The following is a 21,366-nucleotide window of genomic DNA, read 5'->3' as shown; positions in this document are numbered from 1 at the left end:
CCTAGCTTCCAGTTTACAGGATATATACACAGAAGAGAATAAGTAAATGACTCATAAGGGAACAGCCCAGAAGCCCAGAATGTGGAACATTCTCCAAAACAACTAGCCCAGACTCTGCAAAACAATAAAGAAGAAGGTATGGAGGATAAGTTAAACTAACAAGACATAACAACCAAATGCAATATGTGAACCTTGATTAGAACCTAATGTTGAAAAAAATAAGACTTTGTTTTGAATAAACAGGGAAATTTGAAAATACTGGATATTAAATGATAAAACAACCACTGTTAATTTTCTTAAGTGCAATATTATCATCATAAACGGAAAATGTCCTTATTCTTAGCAGATGAATTCTGAAGTATTTAGGGATGGGATGCCCTGAAGTCTGAAAATTGAGAGAGAGAGAGAGAGAGAGAGAGAAAAGTTGGAAGAGCAAAATGCTAATTGTTCTCTGGCGCAGTGTACTGGTCTGTGTGCAGCAAGTTCCTTCCTTTTGTAATAACTTCTCTGCACTTGTGCCCTATGTCCCACTTTATTCCCATTCCAGGATGCTTCGTCCAGTGTCCCCAAGCTCCAGCATGGAGACACGGGTTTCCTCACCTGTTTCGTTTTCTGCAGCAGGGACAGGCAGCATTGAGTTTCCTTTATGAAGACATATGCAGGAGCACCCAGGCAGGCAGAGAAAGCTGTTCCACACACCCTGAATTCTTTATTTCCTATAGGCAGTGAGGTAGAAAGGGAGGCCTGAATTATTGCTGTACCCAGACCGGTTCAGCCAACAAAGTTTTTGGCTGCCTAACTACATGGTAATTATTAACTATGCAATGCAGTCCAGCCATCCTGGGCCCTCTGCCGGCACAAGGAAAATCCCAAATAATTTCAAAAAAAAGCACAGACAACCTCACTTCTTCAGCACTCCCTATGTGCCGGGCACCCTTCTTTGTGCCCCGCAGGTATTGTTATTGATGGATTTCCAGATGCAGTCAACTTTATCACATTAACTCCTACTCTAAAGGACTGACTGAAGCACTCATTGTAAGTAAAGGCTAAAAAGTAATTTGTAATATTATGCACATTCAGAAGGCCAAGTCATCACTGCTTGAGAAAATGGGAATTGGTATGGGGAGCAGGGAGGTTAGCTGCTTCTCTCTGAAAAACCATTAACGCAAAACTTCGAATTCTTGCATGTATGTCTAGGCATCCAGAACCATTTATCATGGGGCAGAATGTATCACAATCAAAATCACAGCTTGCTGCCAGCCACCCACCATGGCAATCAAAGCAAGAGAAGCAAAGATGTATCACCTTTACCCAGTAGTTCTTCCGGGGCCACACTAGTCCCCCTGCCACTGCTCATAGCCCTTCTCGCATATTAGTGTGAGAAGAGTCTAAAGACCAGAGCAGATGTTTCCCTCTGCAAAGCTACTGCAGACAGTAATGGGGAAAATTAAGCTTCAAATAGCCCGTGAGGATAGAATAAAGGGGGAAGGGACCTTCAAGCATCAAAAAAAAATTGGCAGGTATTCGAATCTTGGAGAACAGCAGCTGAAGTACATGAACATGTACAAAAAGGAAGTGTGGCAGATCACTCAGCAAGTGGCTCCAGTATTTAACTACATAGTAACTATATAGGAGAAAATAACCTTTATTAATAAAACAGGAAGTCTGCACTGGAATATCATGCAGCAATTGTACAGACTATGCCACACTAAAACGCGATTGTAGCAGTTCAGGACATGCCACCCCACAACATTTGGTGTACTAATTATTTTAAGCTATGGGCACCTGAAAAACAGCTAATTCAGGGAAAGGCTATCTCTGAATGCCCCTATCTGCTTAAAGATAGATCCTTCCAAAGGAACTCAATTGTCATAAATCCCTTCCCTACCAACTTCATCAACCAGAGAAGTCTGACTCATTAAAGGACAGGAGACTAGATGTCAACACCACACCCGGACAAACTCTGTCACGAACTATCATATTTCCCATCTATTCTTCAAGGATCTATCGTCTTTTCTAACAGTAATTTATTTTCCCCTAAGAGGCCTACATTCCTCCTTCCCTTTCCCTATTAAGATGGTATTTAAGCCTGAATTCTAAACCACCCCAGGGAGCTACATAAATTCCCTAGGTTATGTATTAATGTATACATAAAGTATATGTTAATAACTTGTTTGTTTCTCTCTTATTAAACTGTTTTTTTTTTTTGTTTGTTTGTTTTGTTTTACAGAGGTCTTAGTCAAGAACTCTGAAGAGTAGGGAAAAAATATTTTTCCTCTTATAGAATGAATGAACATCACCACAGGCAACAACATAGATGAAGCCTCATATAATGTTGACCAAAAGAAGCCAGACACAGAAAAGTATCTATGACTATATAAAATTTATTTGTGTAATTTGCTCATAAATTTTTTATTTAAAAAAGTTTTAAATATATTTAAAATGTGTATAAAATTCAAACCAAGCAAAAACAAGCAATGCTGTTAGAATTCAGACTAATGGTCACTTTTGAAGAGAGGAAGCAACTGGGAGGAGGCACAATGGGCAGGGATTGTCTCTGGGTGCTGCTAAGGTTCCATTTCTTTGTTTCTTTCTTTTTTTTTTTTTAATCTTCACCCGAAGATATGTTTATTGATTTTTTAAAAGACAGGAAGGGAGAGACAGAAATATTGCTATGAGAGAGAAATATTGATCAGTTGTCTCCCATATGTGCCCACCGGGGATCGAGCCTGCAACACAGACTTTTTCTCTGACAGGGGATGGAACCCACAACCTTTTGGAGTAAGGACGATGCTCCAACTTAGCTGAACCACCCACCTAGAGCAAGGTTCTATTTCTTGATGTGGGTGCTGCTTACACAGCTTACACAGGTACGTTCAGTGTATGAAAATTCACTGAACTGTACCCTTCCATGTGCACTTTTCTACATGTATGTAATACTCCCATAAAAGCTTCATTGAAAATACGAATGTCATTTAATACTCCTACACCAAGAGATCTCTGACTTCTACATTTGAAACCACTTCAGAAGTGGTGGTGTTATCTATAAAAGCAGCCACTAAAGAAAAGTGAGTGCTGGAGGCCATTAGGAGCCAACCTCTAAGTCCACATGTAAAGTGAAATTAGACACAGTCCCTGCAATAGCATACAAACAACTCCGCATGCATTAGCAAGAATTGCTGGGGGAAGTAATTACAAAGCCTTTGATCTCCTATTACATCTTCTATCTGGGATCTCAGAGGCCAGGAAACAAATGAGGCCCAGCAGTGCTCTGACAGGGGCACCTGTGTCTTCATCTGTTTCCCACTCTGGGGCCAGATCCTGCCCCTTCGCACGGAAAAGAAGCTAGGGGTTATAATGTCCTGAAATTAACAAAAGAGTTAAATCAAGACACCGCGTAAGTAAACTTCTGTCTGGTGTTTGTAAGCGGGATGCCAGTCAGAGAACAAACCTACCAGTCCCAGGCTAACGTTTTCCCTTATACATGGGGTTCTTCAAAAGGAAGAAAAAAGAAACAGCACAGCCTGCTACATCAGACCACCCAAATCTATTTGACCATTTTGCCTACTGTTATGGGTTGAATCGGCATATCCCCCAAAATTCACAAGTGGAAGTCCTAACCTCCAGCACCTCAGAATATGACCTTATTTAGCAATAGCATCATTGCAGATGCAATTAGTTAAGAGGAAGAAATACTGGAGTAAGGGGCGCCCCTCAGCCAACATGACTGGTGTCCTCATAAAAAGGGAAATCTGCACACCCATCAGAGAACACCCTGTGAAGACTGGAGTTACGCTGCCACAGGCCCAGAAGTGCCGGCACCTAGGAGAGCGGCCAGGAAAATAGCCTTCCTTGGTGCCTTCAAAGGGAGCAGGACCTGCCTCCAGAACTGAGAAAATATATTTCCGTTGTTTAAGCCACTTAGTTTGTGTTACTTGGTTATGGCAGCCTCAGCAAACTATTGTAGCCCAGGCCTGGGAATATTGGCTAAAAGAGCAGTTCTATCCTTATCTTGGAGGTGAAATAACAAATACAGAAAAACAAAGCAGGCTGCTTTAAGTCACAAAGCAGGGGACACAGGCCAAGATCAGAACTCAGGAATCAATAAAAAGTGTACTGCAAAAGTTGTGAGAGGTAGAAGCATGAAAGGAATAGCAAACTCTCCCCTTCCCTGAAGGCCTGCTGCCTCCTCTGTCTGGGATGGCTCCTTGGATGGCTCTGTCAAAAGAAAACGGTGGCTAAGGTATGTCCCCAAAGCCAACTCCAGCACACCTTCCTCCCAGACCGGTAACTCCCACTGCAGGAATGAATTACTCTTCAAAGGCCTGAATCTGCTAAAAATAATGTAGTTGCTGAAAATAAGGCAAGAAAAAAAGATAATATGAATAGAAATGGCATTTTAATAAGTAATAAGGCTTCAAGGGAGGCTAGTAGTTCAGAATCACTTCTGAATTTTAATACAGAATTAATGTCCATTGTCTTCCAAAAACGTCAGTCCAGCAAAAACCAAGCACAATGGTGTCTATTTTAAATACAGCCACAGAAAACAAAAACAAACCTCTAAAAGCAATCGACACCAGCGTGGGCTTTTTGAATGGATCTCTGGTATGTGCCAGCTATGGCTGAAGTCCAGATTGTGGCAAACATCAGTAATAGCTACATTAAATTTAATATTAGCTGAAAAAATATGACTAGAGTTAAATTTTATGCAAAGGAAGTCTACTCACTTAAGAAATATTAATTGCGCATCTGCTACACGCTAGATACCAGTCCATACACTGGAAGTCAGACCAGTAGTGACCAAATTGATCTAGCCCTGCCATCCCCCAGCTTAGAGTGGAGTTCATAAACCATAGTTTAGAGGTAACTCACACAGTGGTAATATTTGCTGGTCTTCAAAGAAGAAAATTGTGTGACAACAATCTTAAAATTTTCTTTTTTGTTCTTCTGAGTTTGAAAGTTAGCTGGGCCGCCCCAACTCTCATGAAAACTAGTACCAGAGGCTGAGCTTGAAGCTCTTCAGACGTACAGTGCACGGGAGGGCATTCCCCTTAGTGTGCGCCAACCTCAGAAGCCTGAGAAAGCCAGTCACTGATTTCACCCCCAGAGGACCTGGGGACTTCAAGACACGGTACTTATCATCCTGGCTGGCAACTCCACACTTCAAACCACTGGATTACAGAAAGGAATTATGCCCTCCAGCACACACAGATGGGATACAAGCAAAGCATTCCAGGAACAGAGACGGACACAAAGGCCGATTCAAACGAACAGCGGTTTCGGCAGGAAACAGCCTTCCGTCCAGGGACGGTGGCCCTTTCCCAGGGGGAGGCAGAGGTGCAAGGTGGGGGCAGCAATCCCTCCACCTCCACATACGGGATTCCTGCAGTCCTTCCAGGACCCTTCTCTGGCCTGACACTGTGGCACCGTGATGTGACATTTTTAGGTCAGCCTACCTACCAGGCAAATTAATAATGTTGACCATCAATTCTACGATTTCCCTTTCCTATTGAGGACCAAGCAGTTCAGAAACAGCCCTTGAACAAAGCCTGCCCTTCGTGAAACAGCAACATTTGCTTCAAGGAGCAACCCTCGGTTTTAGCCCAGAGCTGCCGCACCCGGACTCGGTGCCATTTCAACTCCCCTTCTTTCTCAGGACATTCGCTCACTTTCAGTCAAATGACAACCTGCAAGTTAGATGCCAGCACAATTAACTTCAGCTCTTACATTATTAAATTCATATTTTATCCATGACAAAGATACCCAGCCCTTGGAGGATAGGGTCTCGAGCGGTGTGCTAATGATGAAGTGTCACAGGTGAGCTCAAAACTGGACCAATTATAATAGCAGGAGATCACATGGATATGCTCAGCTCACTGACTTTAAACACTTCAACTCACTTTCAAAACAGACCTTTGAAGGCGAGCTGCCCCAGGGCAGTCCTAGGGAAATATTTTAAAACTACAGTCACCACTTCTCACTACATGTCACATTGTCTTTAAGAAAAATCAAGATGCAGGCAAATACAATGGTTTCCAAATACAAATAGAACATACTTTTCAGTTAATCTGTTATGTCCAGACGGCTATTTAAGCCATTCCAGAAACCAAAACCCCAACCCCCTGGGCTGATGGAAAGCTAGTGAGTTTCACTGCTTTCATGCTCTGGGTGCACCCCCTCTCCCCAGTGGGATTTTTGCCTTATCTTTTCAAAGTTGCAAGGGACTTCCTGGGGATTAAAAATAAGCTGTCAGGGTGTTCTGTGGCATTTAACAGGGCACCGGTCACTAGGATCCCCATGGCCATCCATTCCAGCCAGCCAGCAGTTTGGCTGTAGCTGGAGGCCCCGATTATCACCTTCATAAATGAACAAATGCCTCAAATACAAAAGGGCGGTTAGGGGGACCCACAAACTGGGCATATCCTAGGTTAGTAATGTTTTCACTTCCCCCTACTGAAGAGTCTCTTCCTCCTCTCTTCCCTGTACATAATCAAATCCAACCCCAGCACATCTTAACCATGACACTATACCACTAAGGAATTTACAAAAACACCTTAAACAGCTCAGTTTAAAACATTCATGATTACTGAAGCAACCTAAGTGTCTATTGATAGTTGACAGATGAAGGGATAAAGATGTGGTATATATATATATATACATACATATATAATGGAATATTACTCAATCATAAAAAAGAATAAGATCTTGCCATTTGTGACAATATGGATGCACCCAGAAGGTGTTATGCTAAGTAAAGCCAGACAGAGAAAGACAAATACCATATGATTTCACTTAACATATAGAATCTAAAAACCAAAATAAATGAACAAACAAAACAGAAGCAAAGCTATAGATATAGAGAACAAACTGATGGCTGCCAGAAGGGAGGGAGATTGGGAGGAAGGGTTTAAAAGGTGAAGGGGTTAAGAAATACAAATTGCCAGGTATAAAAATAGCTCTGGGGATGGAAAAGACAGCATTAGGAACACAGTCAATAATATTGTAGTAGCTGTGTATGGTGTCAGATGGGTACTAGACTTAGTGAGTACAAAAGCACCTCATTTAATGTTCGCAACAAAACAGAACCCTCAGAATAACGAGAGGAGCACAGCTCTAATTCTAAGACCACCTCAGGTTGCTCTGCAACCAATGCTGTGAAAATAACACACCACAGTGGCTTCTCAAACTGTCATTGACCTCCCAGTCACCTGTGACTACGTGAAAAGCTGATTCTGGTTCAGGAGGCCTTGCGGGGCAGGGCCTGAGGCTCTGCGTTCTAACAAGCTCCCTGGGGCTATTACTGCTGCTCATCTAAGGTCTTCAGCACCTAAGAATTTTGTAGTCACTAGATTTATAATAAAAGTTTCCAAACTACTGCTATAAATGATTGGATCGGTTTGTTTTATTAAACACAAGGTTTTTAAGGAAAGAAAAGATATCCTGTTTTTCCATATCATTAACAGTGATTGAGCAATTATATTGACTACTAACAAAATATGTCAGAAACTGGTAACATGAGCCGCCTTGAGGAGGGAAGGGATCAACTAAGGAGGGAAGGGAGGGTTTTCACTGAACGTTCTTTTGCAGCTTTTTAATGTTGACCCACGTAAGTGAATTACCTATTCAGAAAATAAATTGAATTTTAAAATTTTAAAGCATTTCCAGGATATTCTGGAAGCTCAATAAATGTTAATTCAAATTAATCCATTTTCCAAGAAAGTAAGGACATATCTTTGTTCCCTTAAATATGTTAGCACTTTTCTTCAAAAAGGAAATATCTCTTAGTTTAACCACCTTCTAGGATTATTTCATCATAACATTTTTCAACATGATTACTCTCCTCTGGCAGTGGAAATGCCCAGCAGCACACTTTGATTCATAGGATACTCAAAAAAGCTTCTACATGCACCCCTGATAAGTCAGGTTCCTCCTGCTGGGAACAGGAGAAAATGGCAGAGAACTTTCTATTATTTCAAACTAGTCTGCAAATTTGAAGATCAGGCCTATTTGCACTCTCGTTCCTATGAATAGCATTCAAACTGATATTTTAGACCTACATGTATACATGGAAGTAACTGCAACTGAAAACAGAAACCAAAGGAGGGATTGGTGGAGAACGTGTGTGTACGTGTCTGTATGTGTGTGTACATGGTATGAATGGGTGTGTCATCACTTAAGGGGCTCTAGAGCTGGTCCACCTAATCGTAACCCTACCTGGACCCTCACAGGGTCTCCATGGCAGACACATTCTTCTCTGCATAACTTGGTCATGACTCGGCTATAAGACCCTGAAAGTACTATGTGCATTTCCAACTTCTGAATTATTGTTCCTGTGTAAACCTTTAAACAGCTTGTTCTGGTTCTGCCTTGTCCTGAGTCAACAGAGAGCAGACAACCATGTTCTGCTGAGGCTTCCTTCCCCACATCTCTCACTCTGCCCTCCTCAACTCCGCGGCCAGTGCCCTGGCTAGGTCTTCATGCCCCCGCCCCAGGTCCCCATCTCTCTCTCTCTGGCATAGCCGGTGCTTATAACTGAGTGGATCAGCTGCGTGGGCTGACGGATCAGAGACAGAGCCCCAAGCTAGAGGGAATCCAAGCATCACAGCACTGCCTGGAGGAGTTTTGGCAACAGTGCAGCACATACGTCTAAAGAAGCGCCAGCGGTGCCTAATTCCAGCCCCCGTGTCTGTTATCCAAGGAGACGCCGCAGTGGTAGGAAGATAACCAAAAACGCTGGGGTGAGGACAAGGAAGCCTGACAACTCAGTGGATCTTCCTGACACTGCACTCAGCGCAGAGTCCTGAGCAGCTACAGATACAGCCCCGAACCAGCCCTGACTCCCAGCAACACGGCGTGGGCTTGGAAGGGAGCACCGCGAGAACCAGGCAGACCCAAGGGCCCAGCCAAGAGGGCTGTGGTCTCAGGAGGAACGTCAACGCCAAGCAGGAAATCAAAGGAACTCAGAATTACAGGCTGAGAAAATATTGCAAGGGTTGAAGCAAGAGTGTCATTCAGCTCACACAGGTGCTCACCCAGGACCTGAGCTGTGTCACGAGTTTCCCACCTGTTGGGTGATGGGTGTGACACTGCCAAGGTGCCTTTGCCCACGTTAGAAATGGATTAAGATCTGAGAGCTACCGAACAGGGGTTGCCAGTGAAATCCCAGAGGCGCTGCAGCTTCTTAGAGCTGGAGGAAGCAGTAACAGCTGCCAAACTGCCATTCACTCCCTCGAACACTCTCCATAGCCACTCCTCTGTCACCGCCTCCACCACCATCATCATCAAAGCCAACAGTGACCGGGCATGCATTGCTTCTAAAGACATTACCTGCAACCACTCTCCTCCTTGCTCACTATTCTCCAGCCTCTCTGGCCTTTGTGATGTTCCTTAAACAAACCAGTTACATTGCCACCCCAGGGCCTTTGCACCTGCCACTCCTTCTGCCTAGAAGGCTGTTCCTATAGACCTCCACATCTTTCTCTCTCCTCCTTCAATCTTCACTCAAGTGTCTCAGTTAGCCTTCCACGACCAACCTACTTCAAATGACAAATCCTCTCCTGTACCACCTCAGCACTTTTTCCTCTACTTACTTTTCTTCAAATCACTTATCATACTGACATTCTGCAAGTTTTACTTATATATTTTTTTACTGTCTCCTTCACCAGAAGCATATGTGCTGAGAGTCTAAGAAGGATAAAACAACCTTTCAGGGAGAAAAAAGGTTATCACAGACAAAAACATCAAATGCCTGTTAGGTCCTTCTCTTTCTTCCCATTACACAGCCGTTTGCTTCCTGATCTTTAAAATCTAGAGTGAGAGTCCTCCTCCTTAAAATTTTCCTCTATGCCTCTTTAAAATTTTATTTATTTATTTATTTTTAGAGACATGGGAATGGAACCAGCAACCTTTCACTCTGCTAGATGATACCAACCAACTAAGCCACACCCATCAGGGCTCCTTTGTGTTTCTTTACTTCCCTGGCCTCCCATCTCTCCACGCTCCCACAGCATGGTCAACTGTATGCAAACTTTACACTAACCAATAGCACTTGCCTCATTGGGTTACTGGGAGGATCAAATGAGTTAGTTCCTCCTTAGGAAAGCACTAAGACATGCTTCGTTCTGCTAAGTATCATTAAATTATAGCCATTATTATTATTTATTATGTGTATCTTGTATCTCATATACTGATTAAAATCTTATTTCTACAGTTAAATTATTAGCAAATTGAGGGCAAGGAGTTTATCCTATATTTTGGAATCCCACAGAGTACTAAAACACAGGTTTTTTTATAATCATGTGGCCAGTGATTGAAAAAATGGGAGTCTTAAAGATTCATTTGAAACCCCTTTGAGCCTCTATTTAAACAGTGATTCCAATCCTTTACCTCTTGCAGGACTGACCTGGTGTGCAAATACAGCAAATCCCTGAAAATGACATTTATAATAGGAACTTTGTGATAGCATGAATAGCAGAGCCAAAATACTACATTAAAAAAAGATCAAACAAATATTGACTCAAAAGAATTTTCCCCAAGGCAACTGTTATAGTCTTATCTTGAATAGAATGTTTGCACAGGTAATTAAATATTGCCATGGACTCAGCTAAATCCCAGGCAGACCCTGCCAAACCGAGTTTCACATTCCCATCATCTTATCACTATGTAAAAATCCCTCTCCTCGCACCCCTCATCTATCACTACAGCTAATGCCAAGTGTGGGATTAAATGATAAGTAAGTCACACACCTTTTTAGCCGTGGACAAAAGAAAATGGAATCTCAGTGCCAAAGACTGCATTTACCTATTACCTATCCCAGAGCAAATATGCTGTCTTTACCCTCCCCAAAATCAATCAGGCTACCTGTTGACTTCTTGGAAATGTATAAAATAGCAGAACTGTGCAGAGAGAGGCATTTACTGGTTTCACAGAACATGCCTCTCTCAGCCAAATACTAACCAGAGTTTACTTCCTGTGATTAACAACCGTGAAGTCTGCCGAGACCCAGGAGCCTCAAAATTCACCTCAAACTCATACACTGTTCTCTGGTCAGGGAGCGAGCTAACTGATAGCTTTCACTGGGTTGTCTAAACTGTGGAGGTCAATTATGACAGGTTGAAGCCAAACAAGAAGAGTCATCCACAACCTTTCTTCCTTTCCTCCAGTTGTTATTTATCAAGCACTATATGATAACAGATTATTTATATGATAGGCCAGACACTATTCTAGGCACTGGAATACAAGAGGATATAAACCTTACCATGTCCTCAGAAAGGTTGTAATTCAGTGAGAGGGATACCAACAAGGTAAATAAGTAAAATTTATACCCTGATAGATATTAAGAGCTAAGGAGAAGAGAAAAAAAAATTGGAAAGCAGAATATGAAATGTTACAGGGCCAAAGAGAAGAACTAAAATTATAAGTGGGTAGCCAAGAACTTCCCCAGCAAGAAATCACATTTGAGTCTCAAAGGGATGGGAGCCAGCCTTGCAGATAAATGGTAATGAGCAGTCCAGGCAAAGAAGATTACTGTGCAAATGTCCTGTGGCAGAGCATGGCTGGCATGTTAGGGAACATCAATGAGGACAATGTGGCTGGAACCTAATGTTTGCAGGGAGAGAGGCAAGAAATAAAACCTGAGAGGAACAAGAAACAGAACCTTCCTTCAAAAATATAAGCCTTTTTCTCAAGCACAGAAAGACCACATATTTACTAAGTTTTCATTTACTCAAAACTCACCAGACAGCATGCTGGTGAAAAAGAAAACATGCAGAATTATGGGAATCTAAAGCATCGAAATTTATCACAGGAACATTATTTAAATGTTTAATGCTTTCAAGTCTTTGGCAAATTTAAATGCCACGCTGACTAATAATCCAGACCATTCATGTGTCCTGCCAAACCAGCTTCTCAACATGAATAAAATGCTCTCAGGCAAGATCTAAAGCACAGCAGGGTTTGTGGTGGTACCTAAGATCTGCTATCTACCAATTCAATTCAATCCTGATCAACCCAGATTCATGCACCACAAAAACTGTTTTCTAATTAACCATATTCTAAACAACTTACTCTAGTGACTCCACTGGTCTCAAGCACACACAGTCTTTGTCGCCAAGATAACAAGTATGGACTACAAAAACTATAGATTATGGACTATGGACCCTGAAGCCTGTGTAACAAAAAAACAGCTATTATGATTAATGAGCAAGTAATCACCGTCTTTCACCTTCAGGTTCTCCTGGGGCCACGCCTACCACCCCACCCACAAAAATGGACAAATTCCTGTTGCTGAGTTGTTTTGTGGCTCTCCTGGTTTGAAAGTTATCAGAAAGAAAACTAAGAGAAGTCAATGGTGCTAAAGTGATTCACAAAGGAAGAACTTCGAGGGGAGTGCCTGGAATTTCAGAAGGGTATGGATTAGAGGAGGAAAAGTGAGTTTTCAGAAGAGATCATCCACCACAATGTGAGGCAGGACAGAAGGGAGAGAATTTTTAGAGACCTTACTTAGAATTTTTAGAACTGTAATGATACATTGAATCTCTCTTAATGTTCTCTAAATGAGGCAAGTAAAGTGTGAAACTTGGGAAATAGTCCTTTGTTAACTTTAGATTCTGAACTGTGTTCCTCTGGCTGGTAAGCTGCATCCATTTCCCTTGGTACAGCTAGAAGTAGAGTCTAGCCCATGGACATAGAAATGCATGGAATTCTTCACTTGACGTGATACCGTCTGCGTTGTCGAGGGCAATGATGAATTCCAGAACAAAGCCTGACAAAATGTTGTGGACAAATCACAGCCAGTTATTCAATGGATGTTAAAAATCACATGTCAATTTCTCCCCAAACTACCTTAAAAAGCAGAGATTTGGATAAAGATTCATCTGTCTTGCATTTTTTTCCAGTCTCAGCAAAGAGCTCAAGAAATCTAAACCAGCTCCCTTACAGGGGTGTTCTCGAATCATCTAGAAGTTTCTAAGCAATTGATCTAATAAGGACTTCCACCAGGGATCATCAGTCTAACCAGCCCCACCCTTTACCTTCCAGAAGACAACCTATCAGTCAAATTAAAAGGAGGGTAGCCATGTATCCTTCAAAAGTCATAAGGGGACCAAAAAAAAGAAAAAAAAAAAAGAGCTTGCCAAGCACTTACCAAGTGACTGCGAACACTGGCATGCAGGGAAGGAGAACGAACTATTTACAAGTCAAAAGAGTTCCTGCCCTTGCACTCCCAGCCTCACACTCCCAGCCACCGTGGGGTCATCAGGAGCTAAAGACAAAAACCACACTCAGAAACTCCATAAAACCTCAGTGAGACAGGGCACTGCCTAAGAAATTACTAGGGCCACACCCAATCTGCTCCCCCTCGGCAGCCCATCAAACGTTACAGGTGCCGGTGTGTTTTCTGAGGAAGAAGGTACCTGGCTGAGAGGCCGCCAAGTCTATGCAGTGAGAACCCTCAGAAGAGCACAGAATTCCCACCAGCCTACAGGCCCCCAAACACCACACTTGCCACTTCTCCCCAGTGCTGTCATTTCCTGCCCACCCCGCAGTGAACTGCTTACACACAGTGGGAATTTCAGAGTGGCCAGTGCTCATGTTTATCTGCTGTTAACTTGTGAGACCTCAAAGACATTTCTCTGGTGCCTTTATTTCCTCTGCTATAAAGCACGATAAGGGAATGACATGCATGACAAAGCCCTAACATAATGCTATAGTCATCCCCAGCCAAGAGATGCTTGCAGAAGTGATAATTAGCATGTCTCTTTGACTAAGGCCTTTAAAGAAAACTGATGACGTGTTGTGAAAAGCATGGAATCTCATATGGTATCTCCTCTTTTGCTAAAACAGGTTCAGTAGCAAATGCCACCTATAAAATTGATTTAAAAAAAAAAACAGTATCAAATATTTTTGTCAATCATTCAGTTTCATTCAATGCGATGTATTCTTCCATACCCATTCCCCTAGCAACAGGCCCTGGCGTAAGAAATCACTTTAAATGACATTTCCATAACCTTAACCTACAACACTGAAAGCTTAAAATCAGGCTGCACCTCCTTACCAATGAAATACTTCGCAACCACTGAAAACCCTGTTGTAGAAGACTCGTTAGTAACATAGTCTACACATGTGAGAAAAACTGGTTATAAAACATTCTATATACAAAACCACAGTATAATATGGTTTTGTTCATCTAGTGGGCACAGAAAAATATTCAATAAATGGTAGCTATTATATTTTACATCTATCTATGAAGGCCCCGGCCCTTTACTTATACATCTGAGTAAGCTATATATTGAAATTATAACCCATATTAATAATCTGTGTCACAAGTTAATGCAAATTTTCCCATGCTGTTGTCTCTGTTGTTTTTTCATTTGTATAGAAGCTTTAAATTTTAATACAATCATATGTTCAGTTTTGTCTTCACTGGTTGCTTCTTTTGTTTTAAAGTCATAAAAATTCTTTTTTCTATGCAGACCTAATAAATATTTTCTGCTAGTTTTTCTATAATTTGATCTGCACTATTTAATTCTTTGGAGTTTATTTTTGGAATATGATATGTTTGGTGGAGTCCAAATTGATATTATGTCCAAAATCTATTTAAAAATCTATTAAGTAATTCTTTCACATTGCCTTATTTTGAAAACTTTAGCACCTTTGTGTTATTTGTAGTTAGGAAATTGGAATAATTTTAACATAAAGTATAAGAACCTCAAAGTAAAACCTAAATATACATAGTAGTTTTGTAAGAAATCTCAGCAGAAGATTATGAAGCAAATCAAATAATCATCATCAAGCCATGTTATCTTCCATGGGGCACCAGGCAACAAGCGATAATTCCTGTTTAAAATCAGTCTTCCTAGTCAGTAGAAGGCTTTGAGGAAGTAATTGTAGGGTGTATAAGTATATGGTAGCTGAGGCACCAATTACTATTGGAATTCTCTGCTTATTTGATGGGGAGGGGATACTTCTTGGGTGGCAATGTTATTCTAACCCTAGTATACCTGGAAGTAACACCACTTGGCCTGCAAAATCTAAAAGAAGTTAAAGAATTCATTGTTTAATTAAATCAAGATTTAGAACCATCGTTTTTATTCTACTGACTTTTTTCCTCCAGATATATCAGAAATCTACTGTACACAATGTGTACTATATAAATTTGTATTTGTTTTTTCAGTTTCTAATGTCTGCATCTTGCTGTTCCCATGAAGATTTAGGCTCCTGGAAAGCAAAGTTTGTGTTTATGGAAGGAAGGAAGGAAGGAAGGAAGGAAGGAAGGAAGGAAGGAAGGACAGAAGGAATTGAAGGGAAAGGAAAGGAAGGGGATAGGACCCATCTGCCATCCTTGTAGCTACCTCTTAGCTAATTAAGCCCTGCTCACAGTGAACACCTAAAGGCTGCCCACGGAATCACTATTTTAGCATTTCAGTCATAAACGATGCTTAAGGAAAAAGAGAAAGAGCATATATGGCTGAAAGCTTTCATCTGAATTAATCTTCTCTACTAAGTAGTGTGGGCAGGTTCCTGCGATCAGCTCACACCCTGAAGCACAAGGTACAATGCTCTTTCTCTGCATTTGCATAGCTACCACTCCACGTTATCCAGCCCTATTTTTTGACTCGACAAAACAGAATTGCACCATTAGTATTTCAGCATGTCTATTCTTGCAGTGACTATTTTGAATTGTGCCTTTTAGAAGCAACCACTTTAAGAGAAAAAAAATTTGTAACTTTAAGGTATCTACTTGGCTCCGTTTTAGAACCTGAGCTTTACCGGGTTCATTCCCCTGTTGCTTTCCTTACCGAGAGGGCAAGGCAGGGGAGGTGCCTCTGGAGCAAGGCAGCTACCCAGCGTTCAGCCTTGTAATCCCTGTTTTTAATCCCCTCCGACAATAAAGGAACTAGAGAGAGCACTAGCATCATCAATGCTACAATTAAGGAGCAGCTCATAAACATATGCTTTACTTGTTACTTTCAGTGCTGTTTTTGCTACCAAAAAAATTCTAGAATGTATTCCCTCCCCAGCTCCAAAACAATTGCTCAATTTAATATTATACTTAATTATTAAGTGTAATTTTAGAGCTCTTGCTTAATTTTTTAATCTAACAAATGGCAAGCATGTTAAGAAATTTGATATTTAATTTCATAATATCCTGTATTCATACCTGAAATAGAAAAGCCTAATTTATAAGAATGTCCACCCCATCCCTGCTCTTTTTGCTGTTGTAGAATGGATACGCTTGTCATGCGGCATAGGAGGCCAGGGTGGAGGGCAGAGATTCTTTTACTTGCTGGCAAAGTGATCGTATTTGACTCCTCCCATCCCCATCCCCATCCTACTCCCAAGCCCAGGGGCATCTGGGAGGAGAGAGTAGAGTTACATACTAGTAAATACTAACCAGGTTGTCTCTCCCTCCCCTCTCCCAGCATTTGCCTAAGGGTGTCCACTGGAGAGTCAGGCACCCCTCCCGGGAGCTTCTCAGAGAGGAGAAAGCAAATGCCAGGGACCCAGAAAGAATGCCAATTCCTTCCACTGTATTGGGAGAGAGGCATCTAAAAACACATGTAAACAAACATATATTTTATTCTTGGATTTAAACAGTAAGTTATCATAGCAGTTCACACCTGCTACAAACCATGTTCAAGAATGTCCGCACAGCCTGGCAAGTTGAAAGAGAGGCTCCCGAGTATTCCTGCAGGAACAGACCAGCTCCTCTCCAATCTTTCCCACAAGTAGTATTCAAGAGTATGACCCCATTTCATCCCACAGAGTCTAGATTCAAACCCATGCCAATGCATCTTCCCCTAAAATGTGCAGTTTCTACCAAAGACTCTGAGAAGCAGGAGAAAGAAAGAGGCATTTGCAAGGTCTAAAGGTCAACAGTGGGACTTGTGCAAGAAGGTCACTAACTGAAGCCAGATGCGTGGGGTTTAGGCTTGCCCAAGCTGAATGCTGACTCTGCCCCTCATGGAAGCTGTCTCTTAGAAGTGACCACGTTACACTTAGAGAACACAACAGTGTAGCCTGTGGCACCTCACATTTTTGGCTGCCATCCTTCACCCCCGCTTGTGTTCAGGCCCTTCGCCAAGTGACCTTGAAGCTCCTCCCACTAAAGGGGATCTCTATACTGCCCTGACCCTTCATTCTGGGTTTGCCTGTGACTTGCTTTGGCTGGAGGGAGGTAAGGCCTTAAGAAATCTTGCAGTTTTTCTCTTACATCTTCCAGCTCCACCACTGCCTATAGAAGAACTGCCGCAGGGTAAATCCAAACTGCATGCCCAGCCAGGTCACAGCTTGAAGCAACCTGCTCAGGCAAGTCCAGTCGAGATCAGCCAAGCCCCAACCAACCCACAATTGCACAAACCATAATAAAACATTGTTCTAAGCCAGCAATTTTCAACCAGTGTGCCTGCCGCAAAAAAATTTTAAGACATGCAATACCTGACTATTTATTCAGGGACACTGACCTCTCTTCCTTTAGACTGTTAAATTTAAAAAGTGACAACAGCCAAGCCAACACCACAACAGCCGTCCAGTGTGAATGAATCAAAATTATACCTATTTTTTTTGTCAGATCAGCGAAAAAGTATAATATATTTTTTTGGTGTGCCACAGAATTTTAGTAATTAGTTTATGTGTGCCATGAGGTGAAAAGGGTTGAAAACTGCTGTGCTAAGCTGTATTTCAGAGTATTTTTTACATGACATTATTATTGCGATAGCTAACTAATACATAGACCAAGGACACTGCTCATGGAAAATATATTCCTCATCCCCCAAAAAAGATAACTAAATTTTAATAAGTGCTTACAATGGACTTCTTTTTGTAAGAGCATTAGGTGAATTTATTTATTTACTTATTCCTCATAAAAACCCCAGAACACAGGTAGGATTTTTATCCCTGTTTTAAAGATGAGGCAACCCAGTTAGGTAACTTGCCCACAGCTGGAATGTGGTAATGGCAGGATTCAAGCCCCTCACCTGAATCCAGAGCCCTTGCTTATAACTTTGATGCTAAATAGCCTTACAAACCTCCTGCCCAATCTGCCTAAAATTCTGTTGTGGGTTCTCATACCTTCTAGGTAAAACCCAAACTGACAAGCCCATTAGTAAAGTATTCAAGGCCCTTCACAGTCCCATCCCTGTCAAGGCTTCTGTTCCTTCCTCCTCAGCCCTCCCTCATGGTCTGCTCCAACTACACTGAGCTCCCACATTTTACCAAACCCACCAACCCCCTTGCACCTTGAACCCAATGCTCACTCTCCACAGAATGCCCGCCCCCTCTATTCTGGGTCATCCTCTAGGACAAAGGCCCTGGGGCACCTCCTGCAAGAACTAAGTCCTGTCCCAGCCGAGTGCACAGGGCTGCTCATCCTGAGCTCTCCCTGCTCCCAGGACCTTTCCCAAAGAGCACCGAGCACTCTGGGCTATTACCATCTACTTAGCTTTTTCCTGAGCCCAGCCACCAGTCCCTTGAGGGCAAGGCCTGAGTCACATTCTCATCTTTGTCAGCCCAGTGATTAACAAAGTGACTGGTCTCATCCTGGGAACGCAATAAAAGTAGGCTACATTAAAAAGTGGGTGAAAGGAATGATGACATGATAGAGAAATGGATGTGGAGACAGGAGGTTTAAATTTTCATTTTTAACTAGCAAGTCTTCATATCTAATAAACATTAATTAAATTGTTCAACACCCCTGAGTCTCCAGCTACATATTCTTCAATTAAGATAGTTCTTGTTTCATGGTTTCTTCTGCCAAACCTTTCCTCGCAGGCTGATGTGTTCACCAGAGCACCTTGGGACAAGTAACAAAAGACATTATATTTGCTGGCCACAGCAGGGAAATGGAAGGCCTATGCCCTAAGTGTTCACACGTGACAACACAAAAATAGGTGTGCTATGATTTCAAAAGAGACAGAGTCTATGGCAGAGGAAGGCAAATTATGAAGGGGTAAACAAAAAAGATTCCCAAGACAGGGCACAGACAGGTGATAATTTGACATCAGGGAGAAAGGCTAGTTTAATAGGAACTAGCAAGTGACTGGGAAGAGGCCCAGCTCTCAGAATCCCAACTTGGAGATGATAAGTGGCTGTTACTGCTTTAACCTCAGAGTCGCACGCATGGTAAAGATGCAGGGGACAGCAGCGGAGGGGAGCTGACAAGGGCCACGAGATGGAGGCTACAGCTGCCCTCAAAATCTCATGGCTCCCAGGCCACTTGCAACAGCCAGGTCCTAATCTCAGAGCCAAGAGAAACTATATCCAATAAGAGCGAAGTGTCCTGGAGTAGGGGACTGAAATCCTATGAACACAGACTCCTTTTCCTACTGCAGCTTCCAGTTCATGAATGAGTGCGTTTCCAATGCTAAGACAGCGTGTAACTGGTGTTTCCTGAGAGAGATGGGAGAGGTTGGAATAACGGGTATTCCTTGGTCCCTCTCACATTCGGCTTGGACTGGGAGTCAGCATTCTAGACAACTAGAACGGAAGGACCAGAGATCTCTGAGATCAGGCCTTCCAGTAGTTTTCAAACACTTTCCAGTGACTGCATTGTTCAAACAACGGCTTGCAGAAGCATAAACACAGGTGAGGAAACTGAGGTCCCTTCCTTTGGGAGGCGGGGACCACTTCTGAGATGGCTTAATGGAGGTACTGGGAATTTGGTTGGAAATCAGATTCAGTCCAAACCTGTATTTTGAGCATGGAAAGCATAGATTAGAGGGATAAGGTGACTTGTCCAAGGTCACAGGGTCTGAAGATACAAGGACCAAGGACAGAACTCAGGTTCCTGACTGCCAGTCAAATGCTCTTTCCTCTACCTGGTACCACCCCTTTTCTTTTTTCTTTTCTTTTTTAATTACTGATTTGAGAGAGACAGAGAGAAAAACATCGATGTGAGAAACATCCATCTTTGTCACCCACACGTGCCCTGACCGGGGATCGAACTAGAAACCTAGGCATGTGCCCTGAGCAGGGATTGAACCCACATCCTTTTGGTGCACGGAAACAACGTTGCAACCAACTGAGCCACCCAGTCAGGGCACCATCCACTTTCCTAGGAAGGCCCTCCACACCCTCACCTCCCTCTTCCTTCCCTGTTAGCAAGTCCTAGGGCCACTCTAGGGCTTAGACAGAGGTAAAGAGTAACTCAGTGACAATGTTTTACAAATGCACTTATCACACATAATAGGGAAAGCTCTGCTATAAACACCAATGCACCCTGTCCACTCCCCTTCCCCCAAGTGACCCCCAACATGAGTGAGCCATCAGAGACTTTTCAATGACCTAGAATTTCTCAGGATCCCCTCCCGACCCTCTGTCCTTTTCTGTTGCATTCTGAATAGCCCTGAATCAAATAACTGCCTGCAATGCTGTGATTCTTCAATTTGCTGGATTCATCCCCACACAGTATTTGTGTTTGGTTTTAAAATGCTGTCTGCACACTTTTTAATTTCATTTTAGAAGTCTGCAAGGAGAGAAGCTAACATTAAATCATAGTGACTAGAGGGGACTTCACAAACCGCTTACAAGGCACAAATAGAGTAGTTATTTTCCTATTTTCCTTTTGATTGAATTGGCTGCTGTATCACATGCAGTAAACAGTGTGGACCAGAAAGCAGTTCTGCATCCTTATCTCACTCCTCACATAATCAAACGAAAAAATGCAGTGCAATAAAAAAGAGAAAAGGAAACTAGAACTTCATATTTGTTTGAAAGTTAATTAAACTTGAAAGGTTTGTGGGGACAATTCATTTTCTTTTGTAACCCAAGGCCATAAGATTCCTGTTCCATTTACCAGTGAAATTATTTAAAAAGTAACTTGTTATTTTAACTATAATAGTAAATAATATATAATAAAGCCAGAATCAAAGATTTCTTTTTAAATAGCAAAGTAAAATGGAAACATGTGTACCATACAATTCTGAATTGCCATAAAAAAAAGCTCTGTAAACTTATTTAAGATGTGTACCAACTTAATTGCTTTTGTTAATACCACTTTCATTTTTTTTCTAGAAAAATAACTTTACCATAAGCATACGGGTATGACTTTATATGCATCCTAAACAATCCTCTGAACTGACAAGATTAAAACAGAACAAATAGTTGAATGTACACTAAAACAGAACAGCAAGCCTTCCACAAGCTTTCTGGGCAGCTCAGATTTGGAGTCAGATAACACCCAGTCCTTGTCAACTCCACATCAAAAAGCACCTATCTATCAGCAGCACAATGCTGAGTAGCCTTCACAGGCAAGGTGAAGCCGGAATCCTACAGGAGTCACACTGAAGGCGAACGTGGGGCTGGTCTTACGTTACCCCAACCAGACACAACAACGGGAGCCAGGAAGTGAGCTAAACATGGATTGCCTCC

General features: G+C 42.1%; 1 protein-coding gene across 10 annotated transcripts in view; it reads right to left on the bottom strand.

Moving 5' to 3' along the window:
• Window positions 1-21,366, bottom strand: part of LYPD6B (LY6/PLAUR domain containing 6B) — a 156,941-nt gene that overhangs the window by 117,169 nt on the left and 18,406 nt on the right. For 2 of the 10 annotated variants that reach the window (XM_090279627.1, XM_090279636.1), the window contains exon 2: window positions 601-716. The exons of 7 other annotated variants lie outside the window; for them this stretch is intronic. Coding sequence is in view for 1 of the 3 variants with exons in the window: in XM_090279613.1 (XP_090135739.1) it covers window positions 601-634 (34 nt within the window). In the remaining 2 variants the exon portion in view is untranslated. Of the gene's footprint in view, window positions 1-600; window positions 717-21,366 lie in introns of those variants that run through there. One more of the 10 variants, XM_090279613.1, reaches the window with a different exon arrangement.

The sequence above is a fragment of the Furipterus horrens genome, unplaced genomic scaffold (assembly GCF_987537825.1).
Source record: "Furipterus horrens unplaced genomic scaffold, mFurHor1.1.pri manual_scaffold_1, whole genome shotgun sequence".
Lineage (NCBI taxonomy): Eukaryota > Metazoa > Chordata > Mammalia > Chiroptera > Furipteridae > Furipterus > Furipterus horrens.
The sequence above is the reverse complement of the archived record's forward strand: the minus strand, read 5'-3'. Positions and strand labels throughout refer to the sequence as shown.